General features: G+C 35.9%; 2 protein-coding genes across 2 annotated transcripts in view; one reads left to right on the top strand and one right to left on the bottom strand.

The window, feature by feature from the left end:
- The window catches only part of tecrl2b (trans-2,3-enoyl-CoA reductase-like 2b), a 7410-nt gene extending 5807 nt beyond the window's left edge, over positions 1–1603 (top strand). Inside the window, exon 12 of the mRNA XM_016559611.1 lies at positions 689–1603. Within this exon, the coding sequence (XP_016415097.1) occupies positions 689–816 (128 nt within the window). The 3' untranslated portion in view covers positions 817–1603. The remainder of the gene's footprint in view (positions 1–688) is intronic.
- Positions 1604–2282: 679 nt separating this feature from the next.
- The window catches only part of LOC107745690 (retinal-specific ATP-binding cassette transporter-like), a 36842-nt gene continuing 26285 nt past the window's right edge, over positions 2283–12839 (bottom strand). The window contains exons 32-46 of the mRNA XM_016559610.1: positions 12640–12809; positions 11599–11776; positions 11358–11473; positions 11121–11268; positions 10795–10918; positions 8995–9124; positions 8653–8773; positions 8461–8523; positions 8231–8337; positions 8012–8153; positions 4843–4977; positions 4658–4761; positions 3484–3576; positions 3015–3264; positions 2283–2709 (exon numbers count right to left, since the gene is read on the bottom strand). Of these exons, the coding sequence (XP_016415096.1) occupies positions 2590–2709; positions 3015–3264; positions 3484–3576; positions 4658–4761; positions 4843–4977; positions 8012–8153; positions 8231–8337; positions 8461–8523; positions 8653–8773; positions 8995–9124; positions 10795–10918; positions 11121–11268; positions 11358–11473; positions 11599–11776; positions 12640–12809 (2001 nt within the window). The 3' untranslated portion in view covers positions 2283–2589. The remainder of the gene's footprint in view (positions 2710–3014; positions 3265–3483; positions 3577–4657; positions 4762–4842; positions 4978–8011; positions 8154–8230; positions 8338–8460; positions 8524–8652; positions 8774–8994; positions 9125–10794; positions 10919–11120; positions 11269–11357; positions 11474–11598; positions 11777–12639; positions 12810–12839) is intronic.

Genomic DNA, 12839 nt, shown 5'->3' on the forward strand with positions numbered 1-12839 from the left:
TTTTTGTAAGAAAAATATCCATATTCAAAATGTAATAATCATCATATCTTTAATGTAGCTTGCGCCAACAGTCCTACACGGAAGCAGTTCTGTGCGGATGACGTATGAGCTCAGGAGGACTTTGTTCACCCCCCGGAGCCATGTGAGACACTTTTTTTATGGATGGGCGCTTTTTATTTAACTTCTTTTGGACTGATGCATGCAACACCCGCTGAGTGGCATTAAACAGCTTGAAAGATCAAAGACAATTTTTAATATAACTCCGACTGGATTCGTCTGAAAGAAGAAAGTAATTTGTGGGCTAATTTTAATTTTTGGGTGAACTAACCCTTAACTAGCGATTTTTTTATTTATTTATTTTTTTGCACAAACATTTCTTTGAAGAACCGTAAATATAAACACATGATTGAATGCGCGAAACATAGGGGGTAGGGGAAGGTTTAGGGGTAAAGGGTAGAAATGGGATTGGGCCAAAGACCAAATCTGGGATTCAAAATCTAAACCTGGAAATTATTTAAAGTTTAAAAAGGTAAAAAATAAACATTGACACAAAATTAATGAGCTACATTTAATATTCTGCAAGCAAAATATTTCCCATCAGTGCTCTCTGGCTTTAATATTTTATTGAGTATATATTTTGCTGCACTTACCTAATAATAATAACCATGAATCTTTCATATCTTTGCAGTGGGAGTTTTCGCATTTTTGGGTTTTATTCAGATGACTATATGGGCTCGGGCAAAGCATAAAACCTACACTGAGCAATTCAAAGACTATCCTGACCTGAGAACAGCCATCATTCCACTCTTCTTCTAGATCGATTGGATGGAGGATGAACCTACACGCACTTTTCTCATTGGATGCTTCACCAAACATCATATTATAAGCAACAAAATAAGTGTTTCAGACCTTGTGATTTATTCAGACACAGTTAAGATTGTGATAGTGTCTGAAGTGTGAAATGGTAATTACTATTAATTACATTAATTATGAAGAGAGGCTTACTGAGAATAGATTGAGGCTGTACTGCAAGTTTGAGGAAGATAAAATAACAGAAACTTCTTGCAAAAAGGAGGGTTTTTTTTAAGGGAGGTGTATTTTTTGGCAAACTTAAACATTTGCTTGACATCAAAGAGTGTAAGTTGAGTCCCAAATGTGAAGGTCTGCAGACCACCAAGCAGAAAAAAAGGTGTACAATGTGATTTTATTGATGTTGATTGTTAATTTTTGTATTCCATTAAAACATTTTGCAGAACATATCAGTGTTTGTGTCATAAAGAAAATGTTACTGAAGATTTTATTTCCCAGAAATAAGTGATCGTCAGTTTCCAAATGTCAGTATTTTCAAGACCTGGTAAAACAAACTAATAGAATAGTGTTTTGTCATTGAAAGCTGTATTATTGCATATTAAAACTATTTGCTTAAATATTCACTAATGAATACATTTAAACCTCTCCATTCCCCCAAAAAGACACATACCCTTCCCGATTGTCATTGTCTACACCACGAGGTCAAGGTTTGCCTGGTTCGCATTGTCAAATTAGCCTGTTGCCATAATTACATCATCATTGTGTATTCACCTTCACTCTATGCAAAAATATCTCAAAAAAACACCTGCAAGCCAAGCATTATACTACAAAGTGAGCGCCAGCCAGCTGACCCTGAGAAATAGTAACAATAAAAAGTAACTTTGATGGAATAATGCAGTGATGCTGCAAATTTGCAGAAGTTTCAGGTTCAGATTATAGATTTCTAATTCATTTGAGCTTATGCTTTTGATGTTTAAGAAGTACAAAAGTAATGTATTAATGTGTTACATTAGAATTAAGCATTTCATTGCGTGTGCATTCACAGGCACTGCTGTAACAGATGTGCTTTGGTTCAGCATTTCAAAACTGCAATTGCAAGAAAGAAAAACACTAATATTTACAAATGTATAAACATAATAAACACATTTCAAATTGCATGGAAGTTTTGTATGTGGAAACTGAATATTTTTTAGGAGTTTTATACAAATACTTTTACTGGGCTGCATCAAATCACCAGTAATAAAGGGATAGTTCACACAAAAATCATTTACTCACCCTCACTTCTTTCCAAACATGTATTACTTTTTTTTTTTTTTCCTGCTAAACACAAAAGAAGATATTTTGAAGAACGTTGGTAACCAAACAATTTTGGTTCCATTTGATTTTCATTAGATTTTTTGTTCATATAATGGAAGTCAATGGGAACCAAAACTGTTTGATTACTAACATTCTTCACAATATCTTGTCATAGGTTTGGAACGACATGAGGGTGAGTAAATGATGACAGAATTTTCATTTTTGGATGGACTATCCCTTTGATATGTGGAGGTTTTTCTTTTCAGTGGGTGGAGATTGACCTTTGGCTCGAAGTGCTATAGACTGAGGGCAGATGTTGAAAAATGTTATATATTAATGAAAAAATCTGACATTTTTAAAACCTAAAATAGATGCAGCAGGTTTTGTGTATAAATACATATATAAAAGGCTTTAGGAACTCCATAAACAACATGGTGTAATGTGCTGTCAGCAATGAGTCCTTTTGAAGCATATGAGTCCATTTTAACTGTTTTTCGTCGCATCTCTTCGTAGCGGCGAGATCTTTTTCTCTCGTCTCGGCACTGATGCTCTGAGCTGAGTATCATCCTCTCCTGACTGCTGCTTGGCAAAACTCACAAACACCTGTAAGGCAGTGAAACATATGAGCTGTTAGTCCTGTCAGTCACATCTGCTGAGCAAATCGAATTCAATCTCAGCATGGGAATTTCAACCAATAATTCATTTCTAATGGAAGGTCCCTAGAGCACAGCATGTCCATTTTACAGCATCAAGCAATTTTTCTTGTCTGCAGTAAAAAGTGAAATGCTAAAATAACAAAGTCTTAACATGCTGCTGATAGCTGGCATGGATTGACGTGAAAGAGATTTGTTGCTTGAAGCTTTAGCACATCGCACCTGCTAATGACGTGATGGTGATGGTGAAGTTACCTGGTCTAATGTGGTCTGAGACACAGAGTAGTCCTCAATGTTCAGTCTCTCTTTGTTGGTCAACACCAGCTGGAAGACTCGTGCCAGTGAGGCGGCGACGATTTCGTATTGTAAAGTGTTGTAGTGTTTCTCTCGTTGTATACATCCTGGGAAGCTGCTTTCCATGAATGACTCAGCTGGGACCAGATCAGGAGGTATGCCTGCTTTTTCAGCTTTGATCTTCATCGTGACTACATAGCCACCTCCAAACCTGTCCGCAAGCACAATCAATATGTCTAATACATGATCGACAAAACAAGTGCAAGCTTGATTTTACATTTAATGGATTAAAGTTGTTTTGCATATCACCTTTGGAAGTTGAGAATTTAAGGCAGGAAGAACAATGAAGTTGATTTGTGGTAATGGCATCCTTGAAATTAATACTTTTAAAATAAAAATAATAAAAATAATACTTTCCAAACATACTCACTTGTATTTCAGATGCTGGATTGTGCCCAGACACTTAAACGTCCCATTGACCATGATGGCCAAGCGAGTACAAAGAGCTTCACACTCTTCCATACTGTAAATGCAAAAAAAAAAAAAAGGTAAATAAATACATCATTTTAATTTCCATTTAAGAAAATAATGAATAATACATTAAAATAAATAATTATAAATATTTGGACACATAAAAAATAAAATAATATTTAATTTTTATTAAAATAATAATGATAAATAATTTAAAATAAATAATTATTTATTAAAGATAATACCTGAGACATTTAAGTCACTAAAAAACTATGAATGTCATTGCAATCACACAGGGGGTTCCCAGCTGAACCACTTAGATATATGTGTAATGTATGTGTAGATATATATATATATATAAAATATATATTACTTGATTTTACGTAAATATTTCAATAATTTGACAACACATTTGTATGATGTCCACAGTTCTCTGGTGTAGGTTAATGGTCACATGGCATGCAAGTATACAGATAAAATAATATTTATAGTAAGTGTTTAATTAAAAAATATATATACAATTATTTTAAAATTGTACGACTTAAAAAAAATGATGTGATTATTTCATGATTGTGAATTTGAGCTGTAATAAGACATTTTATTTTATGTAAATGTCTCATATTGCTACTGATTTACTTTATCTACTGTGAACTGAGCCTCTTTAAAAACACTGTATTATAAGCATGTGTAAATACATTGACACGCTACACTCTAAAAAATGCTGGGTTGTTTCAACCCAACTTTGGGTCAAATATGGACTAACCCAACTTTTGGGTTAAAAATGTAATTAAAAAATTTAACCCAACAGCTGGGTTAGTCCATATTTGACCCAAAGTTGGGTTGAAACAACCCAGCATTTTTTAGAGTGTACACTCTAAAACACACCCCACCTGACTATATACTTCTTTAATTTTTAAATAGCAACCTTTTATTTGAAAATTGTGATTTAATAAGATATATCACTATTTCAGTTTTATTTTGATTAATAGTGCAGCCATTTGTGGATTTTAATGTTACATTTGATTTAATTCATTATTAGCTTATAACTCACAAACTCCCTGCAGTTCGCTCACAAACACCCAGTTATTAATGAACCCTCTTTGGGAAACCCTGCATTAACTTTAAATTCTTGCCTGTGAGACGTCAAAACGACTGCCCTCCCATCACGGATGATACTCAGAATGACGGTCCACAGGAAGCGACGGGAGTGAGGGTCCATTCCTGTGGTGGGCTCATCCTACATCCATTTACAGGGTTAAATTATACCAATGTTTTTTGTTTCGCACAATGACATTAAGAACACTTAGAAAAAACATACCAGGAGCACTAGAGGAGGACAGCCAATCATAGCAATAGCAGTAGACAGCTTCCTCTTGTTGCCCCCGCTGTAGGTACCAGCACAGTTTCCTGCATATTCAGACAAACCCAGCTTCTGAATGCCCCACTCTGCCACCTACAGAAAACATACAATCAAACAGTACACAATAATAATGATTGTAACAGAATGCATATCAGTTAACAGAACATACTGTAGTTGCTTGTGTAAAAAATGAAGTGTGGAAAGGCTGTGTACTATTGTTGTTACGGGGCTGACGAGACGTGAGACGTGTGGATCCATATGCAAAGCTTTATTTAGCAGAAGACAGAGACGTGGTCATCACAGGCAGGGTCAAACACTGGCAAACAGGTATATGGCGGGCAAAACACAAGAATAGTCACAGGACTAGCGTAGGTCACCGATGAGCAGACAGAATCACAGGGGCGAGACGAGAGGGGGAAATCCAAGAAAACAGGCAAAGATCAAAAACAGGCAAGGCAAGGCAAAACAAGGAAAACACGGAGACTCGGAAAGGGGTACAGGCTAAACAATACTCAGCAGAGAAATGTGGTTAGAGTGGGTGTTATATAGTGAATGAGGTAATTAGAAACAGCTGTGTGCAATGAGTGCAATCAGGGCAGTGTGCAAATTGTGCAAAGCATGATGGGAAATGTAGTCCGGGGTGCTATGCAACAGTTTGTGTAGTGCGAGAGTCAATGTAAATGGAAAGGGTGACATCTGGTGGTGAATAAACAGAAGTCCATGGACTGAATTCGTGACAATTGTGTGTGTCATGTGTGCTGTGGTGGAAGTTTTTGTTGGAGAGTGAAATGTTTTCTTTAAAAAGTGGTAATGGTATTGTTATAAGCATTTTTAGGATTTGATGCTCTCAAAATAATATGCTTAAGTTGTAACCTGAAATGTTGATATGTCTTGAGCAAGCTTATGCTTCTAGGAAGGTCAAGGATACTTTTATACAACATGCCTCAGAAAGAACTGGAATGAGTATGTGCTATAATTCCAGTGGCCACGCTAAGGCCATGCACCAACTGTATGCTTATCACATGAGTGATTAAACTGGGAAAACTGTCAGCTGCAAGTGAGGCCAGTATGAGTGTAATCTGTAGAACACTGTAAAGCATGTGCAAGTCTTATGCAACTTGGTTATTTTAAACATGATCATCACGTTTTTTTTCTTGTTGCTTTGATGTGTCTGAAGCGACTCCCTGCCTGCCACTAATAAATCTTATTACTGAAAAAAGTAATTTGGGAGTGCTGTCTTGATGCTGCACAGCTAAGGAAGGGAAGGAAGGCACTGAAGAATCTAGCACACACATTGGAAGTGTCTCCTTGGATGGGATGCCGTGCCCCGGGTGGTTAGAATACACTATAGGCAACAGAGTTTCCAAGCACCTATACTGTAAAGGAATAGCTCACCCAAAATTGAAAATGTACTCACCCATGGGCCCAGTACAATCGCAAGGGCTGTGCCAAGTGTGCGACTGCACAGGGTCTCGTGCCTCTAGAGGGCCTCGCTCCTGGCCTGCTTTTTATGTCGTTTATGTCTAATTTCTATTACTGTTTTTCCACCCATTTTGTCCTTTGAAAGACTAAAATAGTCATAGCTGATAGACAGTATAAGACTCTGTGTATAAGAATGAGTAAAGCTGTTTGTTGTTAGGATGACAAAAAGTTTTAAAAGTTAAACTTTTAGGCCGGTCTGCCTCAGTGATCCAACAGCACTCATTAATGTCAAAATGATCGAGATGGCCAATCAAATCAAAGAAGGCGGGGTCTTACTGTCACTGTCACAACGCAACGACAGTTCGTGGAAAGATATAAGTAGTACTGTATTAGAAAACTGTTTTACGATAGAAATGTGCAGTGACCGACAGTAATAGACTATCTAGTGATGCAAACTACTCAACTTTTTATGAAATTTAGCCGTTTTGAATTGATAAAATCATGCAATCATGATTCATGTAAATCATAAATTAACGTGACAAGAGACGTTTGCGTTTTCGGCTATTAGACATACGAATAACAGTGAATGTGCACATTTTAAAATAAAATATTATTTTCAAATAGTGTAAATTGATTACTACTTCATATGAAGAGTTCAGATGCAAAAGCCTCTATGTGCCGTTTGAAATTTTCTTCTAAAATGAGCATTTTTATCAGGCTCCTATGTGTAGGTTCAGTCATTTCACTTTAATGGCAATGAATAGTTTCTTTTCTTTCCCATTAAAGTAAAATAACTGAACATAAACAGAGGAGCCTGAGAAAATAACCATTTTAGAAGAAAATTGTAGATGGCACTTAGAGGCTTTTGCATCTGAACTCTTCATAAATAACTACAAACCTAGAACTTATTTTAGCATTCTTATTTACTTATTTAATTGCTTTATTATTATTATTATTATTATTATGCAGTAGATCTTACAATTCTTATGAGCATGTGCGTGGCTGTAATTCGTGAGCAAGCATGTCAGTGAGCATGGCATCACAATTGATCAGATGCATGTTAAAGTTGCGTTCGTTACTATAGCAACCCCCCCACACACACACACACACACACACACACACACACAAAATTGCAGAGGGCCTCGCACGTCAACTTCGCACAGGGCCTCGCACCCTCCTTGCGACGGCCCTGCATGGGCCATTCAAGATGTAGATGTGTTTGTTTCTTTATCAGAACCGATTTGAAGAAATGTAGCATTACATCACTTGCTCACCACTGGATCTTCTGGAACTGGGGCAGAGCTAGAGTATCCAGGACCCTGGTGCAGATTGTTGAGAAGCAATGGTTTAAAGTTAAAATGATGGATGTTTCTTACTAACACAGAGCTTTTCAGTTCACAACACGTTATTTGATGGAGTGGAGTCGTGTGGATTATTTGTGGACTATTGTGATGTTTTGATCAGCTGTTTGGACTCTCATTCTGATGGCACCCATTCATTGCAAAGGATCCACTGGTGAGCAAGTGATGTAACGCAACATTTCTCTAAGTCTGTTCCAATGAATAAACAAACTCATCTACATCTTAGATGGCCTGAGGGTGAGTACATTTTCAGCAAAATTTCATTTTAAAGTTAACTATTCTTTTAAGTCAGATTGAAAATTTCTTTGACAAAGGTGAATGAGGGGTCCAGCTGTGAGACTTACTCTGCTAATCTCAGATTCAGGGATCCCGCGGAGACGGGCGTACAGGTACAGGTGCTCCCTCCCTATCAGAAGCTCATCTATGGCATCAAACTGAGGACAGTAGCCCATATTCTGGTGCACATCCAGGATATTGGTGAGAATACTAAAGAAAAGCACAGTTCATGTTTAGCATTTGCATCTAATGTAAATACACACAACTCTTTATAGTTTGTATGTTACCTGCATCCAGCTACTGACGCCTCCCCTGATGTCACATCTGTGTCTCCGGTCAGCATTTTAAAGGTTGTGGTTTTACCTGCACCATTTACACCAAGAAGCCCAAAGCACTGAAGACAACATTTAAGTTGATTGCCACATTACTGTTCAGTCATTCATTTCAATTAAAGGAGCAACAGTATGGCTTACAAAATGATACACATAAAAGTATTTTTTTTGTGTGTGTGTGATACCTCGCCTGCTGGAACTCCTACACAGATTCTGTCCACTGCTGGTCGTTTTCTGCGCCTGTATGTCTAAGATTAGACCGCACACTTAAGCATGGTAATAAAGGTAATTCAAAACGCTACAAATTAAACTCTGACATAGCTTACAAAATATAAAACGGAAGCTTTATATCTTAGTAACTTGGTCTGGTCACTTACTTTTGACAAGTCTCGGATTAGAAGGATGTCATTCTTGTTTCCTCCTTTGTAAATGCGCTCTCTCTCCTGAGCTACATCATCATCTTCATCTTTAACAGGACTCTTCCTATAGTCTGACACCCTACGCAAATAATAGACAAAAATAATAGTTACCATCATATGTTGTTTTAAGATACAGTATAGCTATAGTAAACACAAAGTAAAGTAATATTAAACAGATCCCATTTTAAAGCCAACTTTTTTAATATTGTTTTTTGCAGCTGTAGAGTAAAAATCCAGACATAAATGACATGAAACTGAGCAGAATATAAGAGAATATGAATAATGTCTTTTTGTCCTCACCAGTGATCGAGAAAAAAATTGTACTGGATGAGCAGATTAAAGATGAAATAGACAAAACCCTCCACAGCCATACAGAAAAGATTCTTCCCCACAAAGTTCCATCTGAAAGGATCCATGGAAAACTCCTCCCCTGTGTCAAAACGCAATCTATTTTTAGGACAGTAGCATCATGCAATTGTATTTTTGAGGAGTTGCCAGTTCTCCAAATTTGCAGTGCTAGCAATTTTTGTTTAATATTAATATACACTGCTGTTTAAAAGTTTGGGGTCAAGATATTTGGTGACACTTTAGTTAATGCCTTTATATATAATGGATCATGAAAGTAGTTTTAATGCATTAAATATGCCTTGTAATACACTTTATAATGCATTGTTTGATCTCATGAATAATTGTTATAATTATTAATAATAACAGTTATAATCCATTATAATACTTATCTATTCGTTGTTACACCTATAGAAAGTATAATGCAGTAAAAACTAACTCTCGTCTAACTCTCGCATGCTCTTTAAAACATTTTCCTCCCTCCTTTGTCCTCCTCCTCCCCCTCCTTCATCAAATCTAACAGCTGACGTCTTTGCCACATTCTTCATTAATAAAATTAAAACCATCAGTGCACAATTTTCCACAATTCCAAATCTTCAATACTTATCTGGCTGGATCTGTCCGCTGCTTTTGACACGGTTAACCACCAGATCCTCCTGTCAACCCCTTCTGATTAACAAAAGCAAAAAGGCATCTAACACTAGCTTGCTCTATTCTTTTTCTATTCTATCTGTTTTCTTTTTATTTATTATATGATAAAAAAAAAAAACCTTGCTACATGTACTGCGTTAAGCTAACTGAGACTTGTTATAGCACTTGCATATCATTGCTCTTTTGTTGATTTTGATTGCTTCCATTGTCCTCATTTGTAAGTCGCTTTGGATAAAAGCATCTGCTAAATGTAAATGTAAAACACATGACAAGCAAAACTTCAAATTTTTTTATGCATTTTAACTTTGGGTTACAATTATTTATAAAAAATATATAATGCATTAAAACATACATTATGAATACCTTCATAATGTATTATAAATTAAGGCTGTAAGTAAAGTGTTACCAGAATTTTTTTTTTTTTTTTAAGACATTAATACTTTTTTTACAGCAAGGATACATGTAACTGATCAAAAGTGACAATTTTTGCAAAAGTCTTTACTGTTTCAAATAAATGCTACTCTTTTGAACTTTCAAATCATCAAAAAAATCCTAAAAAAAAAATGTACAACGGTTTTCAACATTTATAATAACAAGAAATGTTTCTTGCGCACCAAATTAGCATATCATAATGATTTCTGGAGGATCATGTGACACTGAAGACTGGAGTAATGGCTGCCGAAAACTCAACTTTGCCATCACAGAAATAAATGATATATATTCAATATATGATGAAATACATTCAATAAATGATATAATATATTCAAATAGCAAACAGTTATTTCAAATTGTAATGATACTTCACTATATTACATCTTCTCACCTCAAAATGTGTAGACTTTTTATTATATATATATATATATATAATAAAAAGTCTACAAATTTTGAGGTGAGAAGATGCGATTCAAAAGTAAATGTATGTTTTCTGCCACAGAATTTTATACATGCACTTACATGCTTAATTTTCAAAGACGCACTGGATTATTTTTAGAAATTGCATTCAAATCCTCTTTCAAAAATCTGGGGGGATATTTAATGTCAATTTGAACGGGCATGACAACAACTGATGTATCATTATTATGTATTGCTAATAGATAAACTTACCAAATCGGGCATAGACATCAGTCACGGCCTGGTTCATGGCCATATCAATGAGACCTCGGCCGAGACAGAAGTGAGGGAAGACCAGTAACACCTTCTTCAACACCTCATTAAACATTAGCAGAGACTGAAGCGTTTGTGAAGAAAAAACACAAGTAATTACTACAAAATAAGAAACCTGAAAAATTGATATTTAATCTGTAAACATGGATTTTTAAGCAAAATGTTTTTCTGTGTAACTTTAAAGCATTACTGAGACTAAAAGGTACTAATTATAATTTATAATTTAAATTATAATGAAAAGTGACAAAAAAAAAATTTTTAAATACCCTGTTGTTCTCAAAGAGCTCTAAGATGAAGGTGATGGCACTACTGTTGATACCAATGAAAAGGTTGATGCAGGAGAGGGACACATACGCCGTGCTGGGGACATTGAACATGTAGGACATGGGGTACATCATGGGCGTCACTGACCACCTGCATAGAGAAGAGTGAAAGAAAAATCACTGTTGTGCTTAGCTGATTTTCTTCAAATGAGTCTGAACCTACATAAGCCGCTGACTGACCCATAGAGACAAAGCAAAGCAACCAGCGCTGGCAGATTGGTTGGTGATGTGTAGCATTTCTTATCAAAACCCACGAAAATGCCCACAACCATTGCTGTGCTGACAGAGTAGTTTATCTGGCACAAACAAACGAAAGGGATGTGAGCAATCAAGCGGTATAATCCAAAAACATTTTGCAATGTTTAATAACTGACATTTTACAGAACTGTCCTTGTTAACACACAACGCTGATGAATCTCACCATGTCCCAAAAAAAGTTGGCAACCCAGTAAACAAGAGGGCTGACTCCACTAATAAACTGCAGATGCTTGGCCTTGGTGACACATTCCTGAATGAGGTAGAGGACGAAGCTGGCTGGGATGAAGGACATAGCAAAGATGACGCAGATGGCCACCACTGCATCTACTGATGTGGTGAGACTGTCCAAAAGGAAAAGCAGCATTTTACTACACAACAGAAGACTTTATACTTTTTTTCTTAACAAACATTATCCATACAGTTGTTCTGTATTTATATTTATGCATGAAAACACTTGAAACGATGTGTATCAGATTTCAGGGTTTCTGATTTCCTGACTACGTACTTTACTGTTTAAAAGTTTGGGGTCAGTAAGATTGATTTTTTTTTAATAGAAATTAATATTTTTATTCAGCAAAGATGCATTAAATTAATCAAAAATGACAATAAAGATATTTATAATGTTGCAAAAAAAATATTTCAAATAAATGCTGTTCCTATGAACATTATATTCATTAAAGTATGTTGAAAAAACAACAACATTTATCCACATTACACATTACACATACAGTGCTGCTTAATATTTTGGTTTCCACAAAATATTAAGCAGCACTGTTTCCTGAGCAGCAAATCAAAACATTAGAATGATTTCTGAAGGATCATGTGACACTGAAGACTGGAGAAATGGCTGCTGAAAAATCAGCTTTGTCAACACAGGAAAAAATATAAAAACAGTAAAAATATATACAAATATAAATTGTAATAATATGTCATAAAACTACTATTTTTATTGTATTTTTGATTAAATAAACGCAGCTTTGGTGATCATAAGAGACTCCTTTCAAAAAAATCCCAAACTTTTGAATGTACATTTTGAGTGTCCATCAACATTAACTGAACGTCAGATTTTTCACACAATTAAACTTTTTGTACAGTGATCGACTGACAATTGAGTAGGATTTCAAAACATGTTGGACATCCAAAACGGATCGTGTAAACTGGGCCTATCAGTCAAAAACATTTCTATGTGTCAACTGACACTCACACAGTAACCTCTGACAGCTGCTCTTTGGTGAGGTTGAGCGGGTGGTTGATGGCAGTAATGCCGTATTCTGATGAATTGGCATGAGGCGGCAGGAAAGCACGGAGAATGGCATTGTCTGCAATGTTCATGAAGGAGACCATGGCGTGCCAGCCTTTGTTGTTATACCACACCTGTAACAAGGGAGCAAAATGTAATTCAAA

This window comes from Sinocyclocheilus rhinocerous, unplaced genomic scaffold (assembly GCF_001515625.1).
Source record: "Sinocyclocheilus rhinocerous isolate Xijiao unplaced genomic scaffold, SAMN03320098_v1.1 scaffold2092, whole genome shotgun sequence".
In the NCBI taxonomy this organism is placed as follows: Eukaryota; Metazoa; Chordata; class Actinopteri; order Cypriniformes; family Cyprinidae; genus Sinocyclocheilus; species Sinocyclocheilus rhinocerous.